The 18,475-nt window shown below is 44.1% G+C and overlaps 1 protein-coding gene across 2 annotated transcripts in view; it reads right to left on the reverse strand.

The window, feature by feature from the left end:
• Positions 1–18,475, reverse strand: part of GNPAT (glyceronephosphate O-acyltransferase) — a 32,478-nt gene that overhangs the window by 13,538 nt on the left and 465 nt on the right. The window contains exons 2-4 of one of the 2 annotated variants that reach the window (XM_082645662.1): positions 9,816–9,998; positions 4,389–4,565; positions 2,101–2,230 (exon numbers count right to left, since the gene is read on the reverse strand). In XM_082645662.1, coding sequence (XP_082501788.1) covers positions 2,101–2,230; positions 4,389–4,565; positions 9,816–9,998 — 490 coding nt within the window. The remainder of the gene's footprint in view (positions 1–2,100; positions 2,231–4,388; positions 4,566–9,815; positions 9,999–18,475) is intronic. The other variant, XM_082645661.1, reaches the window with a different exon arrangement.

Below are 18,475 nucleotides of genomic sequence, written 5' to 3' on the forward strand. Positions count from 1 at the left end.
CTCCAGATTACTTATAATTCCTAATACAACTGCTATGTAAACAGTTGTAAATACAATGTAACTGCTATGTAAATAGTTTCCTGTGAATGGCAAATTCAAGTACTGCTTTTTTGGAACTTTCTGGAGTTTTTTTTCCCGAATATTTTTGATCAATGGTTGGTTGAATCCATGGATGTGGAACCTGTGGATACAGAGGGCCGACTGTATACCAAAATTAAAAACTTCTGCTCATCAAATGATAAAATCAACAGAGTGAAATAGGAGAAAATATTTACAAATCACATATCTGATAAGGGGTTAATATCCAGAACATATAAAGAACTCCTTCAATTCAACAACAAAGAAAACAACCAACCAAAAGGACTTGAATACTCCTCTGAAGGAGATACAGAATTGGCCAACAAGAATATGAAAAGATGCTCAACATCACTAATCACCAGGGAAATGCAAATCAAACTCATGATGAGATACCACTTCACACCCATTAGGATGGCTATTATTAAAAACAGAAAAACAAAAAACCTAAAAAAACCAGAAAATAACAAGTGTTGGTGAGGATGTGGAGAAACTGAACCCTTGTGCACTGCTGGTGTGACTGTAACATGGTGCAGTGACTGTGTGTGGAAAACAGTATGGCAGTTCCTCAAAAAATTAAAAATAAAATTACCACCTAACCCAGCAATTCTACTTCTGGGTGTATACCTGGAAGTTGAAAGCAGAGACTCAAACAGGTATTTGTTCACCTATGCTCACTGCAGCACTAATCACAAGCAACCCAAGTGTCCAGGGATGGATCAATGCATAAACAAAATATGGTATATACATACAGTGGAATATTATTCAGCCTTAAAAAAGGGAAAATTCTGGGCTTCCCTGGTGGCGCAGTGGTTGAGAGTCCGCCTGCCGATGCAGGGGACACGGGTTTGTGCCCCGGTCCGGGAGGATCCCACATGCCGCGGAGCGGCTGGGCCCGTGGGCCATGGCCGCTGAGCCTGCGCGTCTGGAGCCTGTGCTCCACAACGGGAGGGGCCACAACAGTGAGAGGCCCACATACCGCAAAAAAAAAAAAAAAAAAAAAGGAAAATTCTGACAGACGCTACAATATGGATGAACCCTGAGGACGTTATGCTGAGCGAAATAAGCCAGCAACAGAAGGACAAATCCTGTTTGACTCCATTTACAGGAGGTATCTGGAGCCGTCAGATTCACAGAAATAGAAAGGAGAATGCTGGGTGCCAGGGGCTGGAGGGAGAACAGAATGAGGAGTTAAGTGTTTAATGGGGACAGAATTTCAGTTTTGCAAGGTGAAAAGACTTCTGTGGATGGATGACAGTGCAACAATGGGAACTTAATGTTACTGAATGTGCACTTAAAACTGCTGAAGATGGTAAATTTTATGTTTTGTGCGTTTTACCACAATTGAAAAACATGTTAAAAGAATTTAGATCTATTTATTGACCTACAGAGATAGCCACTGATATATTACCAAATAAAAATAACAACAGCAGGTAACACATACAGGTCGTATAATCTCATTTTTCAACCTGAACCAGAAACCCTATGTGCATATATGCTTGCTGATGTCTGGGTAGGCACAGTAAAGCGCAGTGCAGAGGACAGAATCCAAACTATTAAACACTGGGACTTGTAGAAAGAAGGGAGAGGGACTTCCCTGGTGGCACAGTGGTTGGGAATCCACCTGCCAACGCAGGGGACATGGGTTGGAGCCCTGGTCTGGGAAGATCCCATGTGCTGCGGAGCAGCTAAGCCCGTGAGCCACAACCACTGAGCCTGCGTGCCACAACTAATGAAGCTCGCGTGCCTAGAGCCTGTGCTCTGCAACAAGAGAAGCCACCACCATGAGAAGCCTGCACACCACAACAAAGAGCAGCCCCCGCTCACCCCAACTCGAGAAAGCCCATGCGCAGCAACCAAGAGCCAACACAGACAAAAATAAATAAATAAATAAATAAATTTTAAAAAAGAAAGAAGGAGAGGCTATTCTCATCATTTTCTTCAAATAACCTTGGCACTGTTAAAATCATTCCCATGAATGCCTTAGTTTTTATAATTTAAAAAAGGGAGAAAACCAATGCATACCCATTCCTGCTGCTATGACCGGCACAGGTAAGTCGTAGTTGTATAAAAGAAAAGACAGCATCAGAAAGTCAATGTAACTTCGATGACTGGGCAACAGAACAACAGGATGCTCCTGGATGGCTCGCTGTAGCTTTAAAATAAATGTTACACTTTGAATAATTTCAGCTTTCATATTATTAAAATTGTATCTTAAATCAGAAAATGGAAGAATGTGCGTATGTACAGAGGGAATACAAGTGATGCTTTTCTGTCTCCCGACCACATGCACAAAACTTACTTCAGAGTTCTAGTTAAATAATCTCCCATAACGCAAGAACAGCAAAAATAAATTTTACGGATCATAATAATAATGGTGATGATCACTAACAGGTATTAGTTGAGAAGCATATTAAGCATTTTACATGCACTGTTTAATACCATGTATTTGTACATAAGGCCTAAGCCTTAGCTTCCTCATTTGTGACATAGTCATGCCTCTAATACACGGTGGAGCTAGGACTGGATCTGTCAGTCTGAATTAAAAAGTCAACTGTCAGGGGCTTCCCTGGTGGCACAGTGGTTGAGAGTCCGCCTGCCAATGCAGGGGACACGGGTTCGTGCCCTGGTCCGGGAGGATCCCACATGCCGCGGAGCGGCTGGGCCCATGAGCCATGGCTGCTGAGTCTGCACGTCCGGAGCCTGTGCTCCGCAATGGGAGAGGCCACAACAGTGAGAGGCCCGCGTACCGCAAAAAAAAAAAAAAAAAAAAAAGGTCAACTGTCAGCCACTGCGCTAGACTGACTGGTAGTTTGTAGGAAGAGAAAACAAAACTTCTCTCAGGGAGATTTAAAAAAATTACGAATTGTTAGGACCAAGGAAAGGAACGGTATTTCTCTATTTATGCACTGGGCTCACTGTCAGGGAGAGTGGGTGCCTTGTAGCAGGGAGGGATGCATCCGAGCTTCCCGATCCATTCCTCGGGCTGTCAGTCTCAAAAATACCCACGTGTGTCTGTTTTCCTGAAATCTAAATACATAACCCACCGAGGCAAGGTAGTCTGTGATCAGTTAAGACATAGCCAGCAACATCCCCCATTCCCAACACTGTATCAAACGTTCTCCGACAGAGATGCAGACGTAAGTCAGCAATCTAGAAATCAGTCACAGCAGGAAGAAATACTTGGAAGCAAAGTAAATGACTGAATAAAAACAAAGCATTAAAAGGTATGAGGAGGAAGGCCGGTGAAGGTAAGAGCTTCCTAGTAAGAGAAAAAAGGCATTAAAAACAAATGAATAGAAATAATCTTCATAGGGAAAGCTCTTACTTTCAGAAAAAAGTAAACAATTAAATGACAGGAGTGACAGAATTAGAAAAATCACCATTTGGCAATCATAAGAGTAATAACTGATTCAAGCAAAAAACATCAGTGGCTGTAAAAACAAGTGGAGGAAAGTATGATGAAAAACAGGATACTGAAGCATCCTTAAAGTCTCTTGTCCCAAGATACTTATTAATTACAGGGGGACAAAGAGTAACTCTGCAGTGGCGAAGAGCCTGGCAAAGAGCACTGCAGCCAACTGACAAACGTGAACATCACCAGGAACAGGCAAACAGAGGTCATGTGCTTCTGGGCTGATACACTGAGAAGGACACGACCTGAGCCTAATCGAGAAAACATCTCAAACCCAAATCAAGGGACGCTAGAATATAACTAGCCTGATTTCTTCAAAAGCAATATCATGAAACACAAACAAAGACTAAGTAATTGTTCTAGATTAAAAGAGTCTAAAGAGATATGGGAGCTGACTGTAACACACGATGCAGGACTTTCTTTTGCCTATACAGGACACAGCTGGGACAGCTGGTGAAACATGAATAAGATCTGTATTACCAGCACTGTGCCAATGTTAGTTTGCTTATTTTGATAATTACATCATAAGAGAATGTCCTTGTTTATAAGGAAAACACACCAGAAAGGTGTGTGAGGAAAGCAAAGAGAACATGTTGTAGGGGAATCTTGGTGAAGAATATATACGACTTCTTTGTACGACTTCTGTAACTCTATGAACATCTGACATTAGGTTAGTCTGTAAAGTCTGTAACTAAGTGACTAAGCTAGTTTGTCTGAAACCTGCAGAGCTGAAGGTAAAAGGAAAAACCACCCTGCAGAGAGGCGGAGTCTTTTCTGCTCAGGCTGGATGCCACCTGCTAACCAGGGCCTGCTCATCTAGTGCAAAGCGGGATGCCTTTGAGTTGAATAAATTGTGAGGGACTGAAGAAGAGATTGCTTTTTTACAAGCAATACTCACTTTCTGAATACCTTCTTCATTTACACACACTTTCGAGAAAATTTGTTTAAATATTTTGCTCAGGGCAAAGGCACAGAACCGAATGGCTCCCAGACGCAGTTTGTGGTTCATTTCATCCAGGATCTCACAGGCTTCCTCTCGCAGGACCTCGGCAGATTGATGGGATTCCCTGGAAAGCTACAAGGAAAGGGAAAGCAGGGATAAATTTCTGGAAAAAAAAAAAGTCAAAATTCTTTTTGCTCAAATCAGTAGGACCAGTTCCAAATGGACCAATGGTATTATATAACTCAAAATGGTATGTTTTCTTCTTAATTTAAATTGATATAGTTTAAGCTTACATCCAAATTCTCTAAAATAAGTTGTTGCTCAAGATCTAGTGTCCGAGAGCATACACTTAGTAGTTACTTTCAGTAGATTGTTGCAGCTGTTTTTTTAAAAAATTTATTTATTTGATTGATTGATTTTTGGCTGCTTTGGGTCTTCGTTGCTGCACGTGGGCTTTCTCTAGTTGCGGTGAGCGGGGGCTGCTCTTTCTTGTGGTGCACGGGCTTCTCACTGCAGTGGCTTCTCTTGTTGCGGAGCACGGGCTCTAGGCACGCGGGCTCAATAGTTGTGGCTCGCGGGCTCTACAGTGCAGGCTCAGTAGTTGTGGCTCACAGGCTTAGTTGCTCCGCGGCATGTGGGATCTTCCCTGAGCAGGGATCAAACCTGTGTCCCCTGCATTGGCAGGCAGATTCGTCACCACTGCACCACCAGGGAAGTCCCACAGCCTACACATCTGAGGAATCAGGATCAGAAGGGAAAGAGAGAACTGGAGCATTAAAAAGAAAGAATACATTGCCAGGAGAGGACCTTCCTCGAGACAGAAAATGCTCATGCCAGTTTGAGCCCATTGAGAAGGCTGGGGAGTAGGAAAGACAAGACCCCTGGGGACAGGAAGGACTTGGATAGGTGAAGAACACAGGTGAAAAGGCCGGTTTTTTCAGAAGGCACTGGAGGAAAGCAGAGAAGAAGAGAATGACCTGGCTTCTTATTCTGCGCACCTGGACTTCTCATTTGCCCAACTGATATGCTGTCCCTACAGATCCCTCTCCCTGGAAACCTGAGAGAAGCAACGGTCTTACAACTCCTTGTCCCCAGTGATGTCCCTCTTCAGTCTCTTCTCCATGTCACAAGCCTGAGCAGTCTCTTAAACGCAAAGTCACTGCATCCTTCCTTGGCTAAAGCCCCTTCAATGGCTGCTACTGTGCTCTGCAAGATAAAGGCAGCCTCAGCTGGAGAAGCGGCAGCAGGGATGGACGGAGGTAGACAGCGCTATTTTTAGGAGGGCACCTCACTTTCAGCAGAGCACATCAGCAGCCCTTAGTGCCTGGGAGACTGGGAGGGGAAAGTACGACGCTGACGACGGCGTCCAGAGTTTTGGTTTGAGCAACTAGCATATGGGGGGGGCATTCTTAGAGACGGGACGATCAGGGTGGGAGGGCGGTACCTACACAGTGCAGGGGTGGGGTGGATCCAAGACTGTGGTGTACAATTCTTTTTTTTTTTTTTTTTTTTTTTTTTTTGCGGTACGCGGGCCTCTCCCATTGCGGAGCACAGGCTCCGGACGCACAGGCTCAGCGGCCATGGCTCACGGGCCCAACCGCTCCGCGGCACGTGGGATCCTCCCAGACCGGGGCACGAACCCGTGTCCCCTGCATCGGCAGGCGGACTCTCAACCACTGCGCCACCAGGGAAGCCCTGATTTAGAATTCTTGAATGCTTTTGTAGTGCTTTTGGAATTTCCAAGTGGATACCCAATAAACTATAAATAAGTATGTATGAAACTCAAAAGAGATCTGGGCTGAAGCAACAGATACTAATTATCTATATTACTGATAATAATGTATTATTTTTACATAGTAATATTCTAATACGGAGATATTAGCATAAGGAAGGTACTTAAGATTCTGGCAATAAATAAAACTGCCCAGTGAGTGGGTAGATAAGAAGGGGCTAGAACAAAATCTTGAGGAAGAGCAGCATTTAAAGAGACAGGCAAAGGAAGAGAAGCCCATAAAGACAACTGGGAAATAATCAAAAAGATGTGGTGGGTAAGCGGGAGAGTATGGTGTCATGGAAAGGAGAGAGCGTGTACCAAAAGCTCTCCAGGATTTGAATGAGGTTGATTTTTGCCACGAGGAAGGAGGTCATTCACCATCTTGGGAAGAGCTCCTACAGGGGGTTGGAAATCAGATTCCAGCGAGTTGAGTGGTACATGAAGGGTGACAAAGTAGGGCAACGAGCATAGAAAACACAGCCAACTTCTTCAAAGAGCAGAGCAGAAGTGGGAAAGGAAAAGATGGGTAGTAAGTAGAGAAGGAATGTGGTCAAAGGAAGTCTAATTGAGTTGGAAGAGAAGTGAGCATGTTAAATGCTGATGGTAAAGAGCTGAGAACAGGAAGAAGTTGAGACAACTGAGGGGACAGACGACAAGCAAAGTTCCCGAGGCGGAGGGGGGGAGGTGGAATTCGGAGCAAAGGAGTAGGGTAGGGATTCAACTCGAACAGAAGGGGATCCCTGCTCCATTCTAGTAGGAAGGAAGAAGAAAATGATGGGTGTTAGATGCAGGTAAATTAGGAGCCTGATCTCAGAGAGCTGAAACAGCTCTCACTTATATAATGGCTTACATTTTCTTTGTGAAGTAGGAAGAAAAATCATCTGTCCAGAGTAAGCGGAGAACGTAGGGTTGGAGGTTCAAGGAGAATGGGGCAACTGAAACTGCCATTTTGGAGAAAGGGAGAGAGTTTACTAGGGAAACAATCAATGACTGGGTAACAAAGAGGGCCCAAGTGTGCTGCGTAATCAAGAATTTATAATAATTCCAATCTACCTCGATTATATGATTTTTCTCAGCAGTACATTCAAGTCTGAAAAACACTGGTTTAACTCAGTCACACTTAACCTGGCTGTGCATTAGAATTATATGGGGAAACTTAAAAAAAAAAAAGAAGAAAAGAGAAATGCCTGGGTCCTAACCTAGACCAATTAAACCAGAATCTCTGTGGATAGGACCAAAGTATTTTTTTTCCATTCATTAATTCAAGAAATATTTATTGAATGTGTACTATGTGCTAGGCACCAGGAATACAGCAATTTAAAAAAAGAGAGAGAGAGAGAGAGAGAAAGAGAACTTGACTTCACTTATGAAATAAGTTCAGTCAGACAAGATTAATAGATTCCCCAAGATAGATCACAACAGTACGATTAAGAGCATAGGGCATATGTCCGAATCAGAATAAAAGAGACAGCAAATAATAAAGATAACAAATAATTTTCCTGGGAGCTCCCCGGCGGTCCAGTGGCTAGGGCTCCGTGCTGTCAGTGTCTGGGCCCAGGTTCCATCCCTGGTCCAGTGCCTAGGGCTCCGCGCTGTCACTCTCTGTGCCCAGGTTCCATCCCTGTCCAGTGGCTAGGACACCACGCTGTCACTGTCTGGGCCCGGGTTCCATCCCTGGTCAGGGAACTAATATCACGCAAGCCGTGTGACGCAGCCCCCAACGCCAGTGCCGCCGCAAAATGAAGAATCTTCCCAAGGCCACAAACCTGACTAACCTCCAGTTAAAAGTCAAAGAAGCAGGATCTCTCCGTGAACCTCAAGGCATAGGAGCATGATACGATACAAGAGCCTGCTGTCGGGGAGCTCCAATCATGTCTGCCAAGGACCTCTATCTGGATGTCCTCAAATGGCGTGTGCAAAACAGAGCACAGCTTCTCTCCTAAGCCCTCTTCTAAGTCCCTACCTCAGTGAATGGCTCTATCAGCCTTGATTCTTCCTTTCCTTCACTTCATTCACCCAACTGGTCATTTCTTAAATCTGTCCATTTCTCTGTTTCTATAACCACTTACCAGTCCAGGCAGCTATGACCCTACAAAGGGATTGCTGCAGGAGCATCACACACAGCCTTCCTGTCTCCTTCTTCAGCAGAACGGTGTTTCTAAAACATAAACTGATCATGCCACACTGCAACTTGAACCCCTTCTGTGGCTTTGCACTGTGTGTAGCATAATCTAACCCTTCAGACGGTTCACAAAGTCCTTCACGACATGGACTGCTCTCCTCTCCAGCCCAGTTCCTGTCATCGCCCTTCTCTGCTCTCTTCAGTCTGCTTCCATTGAACACCTCTCAATACCACGAACACACATGCACTCTTCTCCTTAAAATAAGCTAGTGGTTCCTAAACCTCACTGCACTTTGGAATTGACTGGGCTTTTAAAAAACTTCGGATGCCTGGTTCCTCACTCCTGACATTATGATTTAATTGGTATGAGGGTGAGACGTAGGCACCAGGATTTTTTTTTTTTTTGCGGTACGTGGGCTTCTCACTGTTGTGGACTCTCCCGTTGCGGAGGACAGGCTCCGAACGCACAGGCTCAGCAGCCATGGCTCATGGGCCCAGCCGCTCCGCGGCACATGGGATCTTCCCAGACTGGGGCATGAACCCGTGTCCCCTGCATCGGCAGGCGGACTCTCAACCATTGCGCCACCAGGGAAGCCCGGCACAAGGATTCTTAAAAGCTCCCAGAATAATTTTTTTTTAAAACATTCTTTTTAAAAAAAAAAATATTTATTTAATTTTTTAATTTTTGGCTGTGTTGGGTCTTCATTGCTACGCATGGGCTTTCTCTAGTTGCAGCGAGCGGGGGCTACTCTTTGCTGCAGTGCACGGGCTTCTCATTGCGGTGGCTTCTCTTGTTGCGGAGCATGGGCTCTAGGCATGCGGGCTTCAGTAGTTGTGGCGCGCAGGCCCTAGAGCGCAGGCTCACTAGCTGTGGTGCACGGGCCCAGCTGCCCTGCGGCATGTGGGATCTTCCCGGACCAGGGCTCAAACCCGTGTCCCCTGCATTGGCAGGTGGATTCTTAACCACTGTGCCACCAGGGAAGCCCCTCCCTGAATAATTTTAATGTGTCATGAGGTTTGAAAACCACAGGGAAAAAGTTATTTGGCCTGCTAGGAACACTCTTCTTCACCCACTTCACCTGGAAAACCCCCAAACATCTTTCAGGCCTCATTTATAAAATCACTTCTCTAACTCCCTACACAAAATTAGTTGCTCTTATAACTAATTAATGCCCCTGTACACTGGCCTCCCATTAGCATGTCTTGTATCATATTTCACTGTAATTGACTGCACAACTGTCATCATTCCCTATTAGACTATACACTTATGAGGTCAAGAACGCTGCTCAACTAGCTATTAGACACAATGTCTAGCAAAGAGGCTGAGAGGCATTATGGGTGCAATAAACATTTGATGAATGTGCTGAATACAGCAAAATCTAAAAAGATACATTAAAAATAGTAAAATAAATTCATAGAATCAAGAAGAGACAGAACTTGCTGACAATGAACAAATCTGGCTATGGCTGAGGAGGGAATCACTTACCTGTTTAATGACATAATGAATCTCTTCAGAATTGAGAACACTACATTTAATCTCACTTGGCTTGCAAGGAGTAATTCCCTTGTAGACAAGAGGTGTGTAGCACTTCATGGCAAATTTCAGGTCACTGACATGCCGCCTCTCCTCCAAAACATCTTCAAACTCGTCCCACTTTTTGAGCTCCTTCTGTGGATAAGGCAAATGAAAGAAAGTAATGCACATGCTGTAAAACTACGTTGGTAAAGTTTCATCTTAGCCAAAATTTTTATTCTATGAGATAGAATAAGAGCAGAGTGCTCTGATGTTATGTTTTCATATAGTAAGAAAAAGAAATGTAGCTATTGGACTTCCCCAGTGGTTGAGAATCTGCCTGCCAATGCAGGGGACACGGGTTTGATCCCTGGTCCGGGAAGATCCCACATGCCGCGGAGCAACTAAGCCTGTGCGCCACAACTCCTGAGCCTGCGCTCTAGAGCCCATGCTCCGCAACAAGAGAAGCCACCGCAATGAGAAGCCCGCGCACCACAACGAAGAGGAGCCTGCCACTTGCCACAACTAGAGAAAGCCTGTGCGCAGCAACAAAGACCCAACGCAGCCAAAAATAAAAAAAAAGAATAAAATTACCAAAAAGAAAATGTAGCTATTATTAGGATCAATGAATTGATATTGATTATAATATTTAATTATCATATTTCTGATTGCTATCTTTATAAAGCCAGTGCCCCTTTATGAAAGTTAACAAACATAGCAAAGGTGCAACATTAGGCTCTTGAGTAATCTGATCAACTTTACAGATTTTGTCAATCACACCAATAAACTTGTTTTGTCTGCCTCTCTCACTTAGTTTTAAAAATTAAAGCGTACATCGGAGAGTCAAGATTATGTCAAATCAAATCAAACTACATGTGTGCAAACTCAAGACCAAAGTGCTCCCATATAAGCTACAGTGGTGCAGTCTGTATTTTGCTGTGTTACTTTCTCTTCTCCTTTCAACCAACTGCAATTCAGCTTCTATCCAACCAGCCCCTGAAACTGCTCGTTATTAGGCTACCAACGACTTCTGAATTGTGAATTCTTAAAAGTTTGTTTCTCTGATGATAAAAGTAATAGTAGTAATAATAAGTGCAGCTAACATGCGTCGTTGCTTCCTAAGCATCAGGCACCACCCTAAGAACTTTACCTACATGAAGGGGCATCCTCACAACAAACCTATCAGGTAGTTATCATCACTACCTCATTTCACAGTGGGGAGACCAAGGCACAGAGAAGTGAAATAACTCAGCCAAGGTCCCACAGCTCTCAGAGGACAGAGACATGATTCAAGCTGAAGCCTTATCGTTTCACAGACCCTGTTCCTAACCACTACCCTATACTACTCAGCATGCTAATTATGGAAGATTTGGACACGTGGAAACATACAAGCAACGATAAGCTGCCCACAATGTTACACCCTGGGAATAACTACTCTTAACACTTACTAGTTCCCTTATTTTTTTCATTCATAGATATAAAAATACATATTTTTAGGGCTTCCCTGGTGGCGCAGTGGTTGAGAGTCCGCCTGCCGATGCAGGGGACACGGGTTCTTGCCCCGGTCCGGGAAGATCCCACATGTCGTGGAGCGGCTGGGCCCGTGAGCCATGGCCACTGAGCCTGCGTGTCCGGAGCCTGTGCTCTGCAACTGGAGAGGCCACAACAGTGAGAGGCCCGCGTATCATAAAACAAACAAACAAACAAAAAAAACCCCATATTTTAAAATTTAAAACATGGACCCTACCAAATATAGTTTATCTTGCCTTATCAACTGTATTCTGAATACTTCCCTATATTAAATATTGTTTTAAAATATTTTAGCGGCTGCACCGTCACCTTTGTATTCCCTAATTTCTTAATGTAATTTTGAATTACCAAAGTGATACATGTTCATTATAAAAATTGAGGAGATACAGAAAAGCACAAAGAAGAAAATTAAAATCAACTGTCTCCCAATGAGCCAGAGACCATTTCAGTGAATGCTTTTTTCTGTGCCTGTGAAAAGTCCCTCCCTCACCACACGTACATTTTGATTTGTCTCCTGATTTTTTTTTTACTTAATGTTATAAACACTCCTCCATGTCATTTAAGTTTCTCCCACGATATTACTTTTAATGTTGGATGTTTGGACTCTTTTTCATTCATTGCTACTATAAAAAGCGTAACAAACATTAATATTTCTTTCAAATCTAATCATTAGACCCTGGCCTCTTTCAAGTCTTCGTCCTCCTAGACCTCCCCAGCATGGGACACCATTCTCAAGTCCTCCCTCCTTTCATTACCTACAACTACTCTGAAATGTTCCTACTGTGGTTTTTAATTCATGACTCTGTCACAGCAGAAAACCCACCCCATTTCTCTAATCCAGAGATTTTCAACCTGGGGGAAATTTTCCTCCCCCAACTACAAATATGTCTTCTTTCCTTCCACTTCCTTTAACATGTTAACACTTCCATCCCTCCTTTCTTCACCCCACACAGTGCTCAGTACTCTCACCTACTCAACTGGTTTCAAATATTTATGCTTCTGAATCCCTTGCCCTGTCCTCCTCGCCCATCTGGCTTTTCCAAAACTGAACTCATTTCTCCTCTGCACAACCCTACAAGCTGATTATTTTCCTGAAATCTCAATCAATAACCCCACACCATCTACATCCCTGTGTTTACATCATTCTAGACCTTTCCTCCCTCACCCCTTACATGCAATCCGTTCCATCCTGCTGATACGGCCTTTAAGGATCCATCATGTCTACCCCTCATTCACATGTCCAGCCTGTGCTCTTTATCACAACAGCCTCCTCACTGGTCTCCTTGCCTATGTTTTGTCCCTTTGAATCAGTCTTCCATGCCACCATGTGCCCTTTTTAAAACACGATTCTGGCTTAAAATATTTACATGACACCCCTCACCTCCTTCAGAATAAGACCTAAGCCACTTCTGGCGTCATAGGAGAACCTCTATGACCTGGCTTTTCCTTCTCACCACACTCATGGTCCACAACAGTGAGTGATTTGATTTCTCCAACACAGTCCATCGTTGATACGCCTCTGGGCCTTTGCACATGTCCATCTCTGCCTGGAATGCCCTTCTGTTCCTGTCATCCTTGCTTCGGCATCACTCTTCTGTGACAACTCTCCTTGAGTTCCCCTGATGGAATTACTCTGCCTTCCTCATTAGGACTTCTTTACCTTCTACATACGTCTATTGTGGTATGTGTCCCATAACATGTAATCGTTTGCGTGTCTGTCTCCCTACTAAAATGCAATTACCTTGAGGGCAGGACAGTTTGTGTCCTCTTTGTATTTCCATCATCTAGCTGTGTTTGGAATATAGCACAATTGATCAACAACTGACCGACTACATGTTAAGGTAATAAAAAACAATAAACAGAAAAACTGAGACCACCATTACGCACAACGAGAATACAAATAGAAGCAAAGAGCATTTATAAGGAGTTTAAGTATAAAAGGGTAGCATGTAAAACGTGTGAAATACGCAAACATGAACATTTTTATGCCTACATATATAAGTATAGAGAATATATGAGGGGAAAATATTCGAGCTTGGAATTCTGGTGTAAAACTGCAGCGCTGTAACATATCGTGTACTCCTGCTTGTAAGGCTGAAGAAACTCAAATCTCACAGTTCTCTTTAATGAAGTAATAGCATAAGTTACACAGGCTCAGACTTGGTGGAATGTCACAAATTACCATTATAAAGGATATAAGTTTAGGGACAGAAAAGATCTTAGAGACTTCCCATTTAGCGGTCCTGGGTGTGGGAACAGAAAAGGATCAGAATCAGCTGGGGGGGTGTCTGTGGTGTGGAGGGGGTGGGGGGGGAGAGGAAGAGAGAGCGGAAGGGGAGGAAGAGGAAATGGGGAGAGAGAGGGGAGGGAGGGCGTCCTCAGAACAAGAACCTGCAAGGCAGAGCAGCACGTATGTATCCTTTGAAAACCTTGCCAGCTGTGATCATCTGCAATCCTTCCACGGTTCTGTTAACTGCAGGATCAAGCTCACACTTCTTAACACACGAGCCAGCTATACAAAGACCTAGTTGCCTAAACAAGCTATGACATCTCATGGCTCCCACAGCTTTGTTCAAGTCACCTCTGAGAATGGCATTCCTGTCAAACACCGGAGCATCTGTTACATGCGTGCTATTGTGGTACGTGTTGGGGATAGGCCTTGTCTAACCAAGACAGACACAGCCTCTTTTGTCAGTAACCCTGTGCACGGTGGTACCTGTTGTTGAGACAGGGCACTTACAAATGGCCGTTCGCCACCGTTCACCTGGAAAACACTCAGCCATCAACCACAGCTTCTGTACACCTCCTCTGTGTACCATTTCCAGATTCTCCCTTTAACGCACGACCAAAATGGTATTCTTCTCCGTTGAGTCTTTAGGGAATCCTCATTACATTTTCATCTAGAATACTTCAATAAACTTGTCTTTGGTGTCTCCCCTACAAGATTGGGAACTTCCTGTCATGTGTCTTATACATTTTTGTATTCCCAGTCCTTCAATCATTGTTTGTGGAATGAAAAAATAAATTACTAAATGAAGCCACTTCTTGAGCCCTGTTGATGACAGCTCTCCAATATTCTCAGTCTAAAGCTCAGACTTCTCCCAATCTGGTCTAACTCAATGTCTAATCCAGTGGTTTTTAACCCAGGCTGCACATTAAAATAACTCGGGGAACTTAAAATATTGATGCCCAGGCCCCCCTAAAGATTCTTGATTAATTTGGTCTGGGAGTGGTACCTGGGTTATCAAAAGTATTTTTGAAAGTACTCTAAGTGATTCCTACATGCAGCCAGGGTTGAGCATTACTGCTCATTAACTGGCCTTCCCTACGCCACGCTGGAGAAGTATTTACCATCATAAAATAAATACTCACCCAGGAGCACGATACAATGAGGAGGCCAAGTGAGAAGAATGAGGTGAAGGATTTTCCCCCCATTGTTTGTCTTCCCTATCTTACTTTGCAGAGTGGGCCTCTCCTTATTGCTAGTTAAACAGGCCTCTCCTTGTACCTCCCTTTCAACTGCTCTGGTGGATCCATTCATTCAACAGTTACTGACAGCCCCAAACGTACCAGGCACTGTTCTACAGGCTAAGAACACGGCATGAACAAGGTGGACAAGGAACGTGCCCTGAGGGAGCTGAAGGAAAGAGGGACAACAAATAAACAAGGTAAGTTCACTTAGGGATGCCACCAGTAGCATGCTGGTAAATGTGCAACTATGGGAGAGCCCTGATTTATAGCATCTGCCAGTTTCTGGGGTATACACGCTCCCACCGTGGCAGATTTCAAGCTACCAATATGACCTCACTGAATGTGGAGTTGGGAGGAGATGCAAGGAGCCACCGTTATCTAGGATTTCCACCTTACAGCGTGACAGATGGAAATAACTTCAAGAGCACGGATAACAGGAAAATTTAGTAAAATAATTAGGAAGTGCTGAGTTCTCAGTATTAATTATTTTTAACGGAATCTGTTTAATTGTAAATTTATATAACAACCTTTAATTTTTAATGATGGCAGTGTTTTAACAATAGGCTCGCAAGCGTCATACAAATTTAACAATCAGCTTTGAGAGCCAGTATAAGACTGCTGTAGCACAACACTGACAAGAGAATATAAACAAAACAGAGGAACTAATGAGGAAGAGTGATTGGAGAGCTACTTTCGATTGAGTGGTGGCGAAAGGCCTCTTTGAGCTGGGACCTCAATAATAAAAAAAAAAGCCAGCAATGCGAGGTTCTGGGAAAACACAGCATACCACACAGAGAGGGCTACAAGCGTGCTGAGGAGGAAGCATGCTTACTTCTGAGAAACAGAAGGCCAGTGTGGCTGGGCCAGGGAACAAGATGAGTCAAATCAGAGATGGAGCAATCACCTCATTATGTAGAGTCTGTAGGACACTGTAACGAGTCTAGACCTTTCATTCAGACTCTAACAGGAAGCCATCATTTGGGTTCTGGGTATGCCAGTGATTACGCAATCCCAGTCTGCTTTTCATCTGTGGTCTCAGTGGAAGATTTCGAGCAGACGTATGGCTTCAGACACCACCTACTGGCTGAGGCTGCCATATCTATGTATTTAGGCCAGACCCTCCTCTTTTACTCTGGTACTGCATTTCTAACGCTGTTTGGAGGTCTCCCCAACACTTTGTGATGTATCTGGTCCATAACAGGATAATCCACAAGTTAAAAATCCTTAATTTTGCCTCTTCCATCCCAAACTCAGCACATCCTAAGTTGAAATGACTGTCCCATTACCCCGACTAAACCTGCTCCTCTTGCTCTTTTTTTTTTTTTTTTTGTGGTACGCGGGCCTCTCACTGTTGTGGCCTCGCTCCGCGGCATGTGGGATCTTCCTGGACCGGAGCATGAACCCGTGTCCCCTGCATCAGCAGGCAGACTCTCAACCACTGGGCCACCAGGGAAGTCCCTCCTCTTCCTCTTTATCAGTGAAAGGCATCCGCCCAGTTGCCAGATCGCAGAGACGGGAGTCAACTTCAGACTGCGGCCTCTTCCTTAGCTACCACATTCAACTGTCCTGAATACCAGACAAACTCACCCGTCTCCCTCCTCCCCAGACTCACGGCCACTGCCTCACTGCAGGCTTTCGTCACCTCCCTGGATTACTGCAACAGCGTCCTAACTGACCTCCACGCTTCAGATTCCTCCGGTATCAGATTCCTTTCTCCAATGAATTCCCTTTCCACAGCCTCTGCTTAAGTATCGATAAAAGAGGTTACCCACATAATCATGCCAGAAACCTAGTAGTCTTCTTAGACTTTCAAAAATACAAATCCGATCATCCTTAAATGGTGTCCCATAGAATGAAGATTTTATCCTGAAGGGTGTTTAAACATATAAAATTCCTTTAGGAAATATCCTCTGCCTACTTCCTTAGTTTCGTTTCTCCTGTCCCCTTTATTCTACCCTTACCTATCTTGGTTCCCCCAAACATGCCAAGGAGTGGTCTTCTTACACTGATGCCTACGACAGTCTTCCTCTCCCTCACCTCCCATTCATACCTCAAAAATCTCAGCTCAGGTGTCACATTCTCTTAGAAGCCTTTTCCAAGTCCCCAGACAGGTCAGGTGCTCCTCCTCAGCCCTCCCACAATATACTGTGCACGCTTCAATCATTGGGCTTATCTCACTTAACTGCGATTACTCCTTTATTCTCATGACATCCTTTGAAGTCCTTAAAGGTAAGGGCTGGATCTTTAACTTCCACATCTTGCACATTGAGAACACTGAGTGGGACACTGTAAGTACCTACAGCTGCAATGTCTGCTGCAGTCAGCAGTATCTTAAATATCTCTAAGACTAGATTAGAGTACTGCACAATAAGAGTGTGGCCGAGGAATGAAATAAGGACAGTCTGAAACAGTAAGAAAAAGTTCAGGTTAACATGAAAGTTAAGACTGCCGTCACAAGAGGAGTGAGGGCGGCTGTCCAGCTTCAGAAGCAGTAACGGCTTACATGCAATTAACTGCTTTAGTTTTTCACGTGAAAAAGGTGACCAAAGTCTTATCATTGGTGAATGGGGAAATAAAAAACCAACTCTTTCCTTTAATACACATGTGGAAAATTGCTGTAATTCACAAACCAGTTGAGGGCTGAAAAAAACTACCCATGGGAAGTCAGAGCTACACAGCAACCCTCTTTCCCTACATTTTGAGGTTGAACTATTTCACCACTGCACTGTGCGGCGAGGTCAACGAAGAGAGAGGTCCAAGTAATAAACCTTGGGAAAGTGGACAATTAGCAGCAATCATAAGCCCAGAGCCCTTGACAGCAAGGGAACAGAAGTTTCCCCATGTTCCACTGGTCTCCCAATTTGAAGGTAGCCATAGGTATATACATTCTTTTCTGAAACTGAGTTTTTTGTTTATCTTGCTCTTGTGTTTTCCCTGTTATGACCTTCTTACATAAATTAACATTATATTTAAGCCAGAACATTGGTAACATGATTTTAAAATGCATTCTTTTATGTCCTCCTAAGATAAATAAAACTTAATTTGGTTTAAAAAAAAAAAAAAAAGTCAAGTGCCCCAGGGTTGTGAAATACTGAGAGCTACAAAGCTTCCACCTTGTAATTTCTTCATGACAATTCTGAGTGACCAACATTCCGTCGGCAAAAAAGACCGGTTAAAATCAGAAGAGGCGGCTGGGGGGTGAACTGGAGAGAGGCCGGGGAGCATTAGTTCTCTGCCAAAATGACTTGTGGAAAAAGTACAATGATGGGCAGAAGACAGAAACACAATACAAATTTCCAGGAACTCCAAATCTTCTTAGATGAAAAACGTAAAGTCTTAGAAACTCAATGCCCACGGACAAGCCAAATACTTTTTTCCCGGGAATATCACAGCTGCAAAAGAGCGGGGTGGGGTGCCACGGGCTACCTCAAGCTGAGTCAGACCCGCAGGTTCCTCGGGTTCGACCGAAAGGTAGCCCGACACGCCTCGCAAGAGATGGAGAGACTCCAATTCTCCCCGCCTCGTTCCCGTGTCAGGGGCGTTCTGAAGGCCCAACGCCTGGTGGAGGGGAAGGGAAGGAACAAGCGGGAGGGAACCAGCGGAACCATCACCAGGAGAAACTTCTAAAAGCA

The sequence above is a fragment of the Mesoplodon mirus genome (assembly GCF_964341445.2).
Source record: "Mesoplodon mirus genome assembly, chromosome: 2".
Lineage (NCBI taxonomy): Eukaryota > Metazoa > Chordata > Mammalia > Artiodactyla > Ziphiidae > Mesoplodon > Mesoplodon mirus.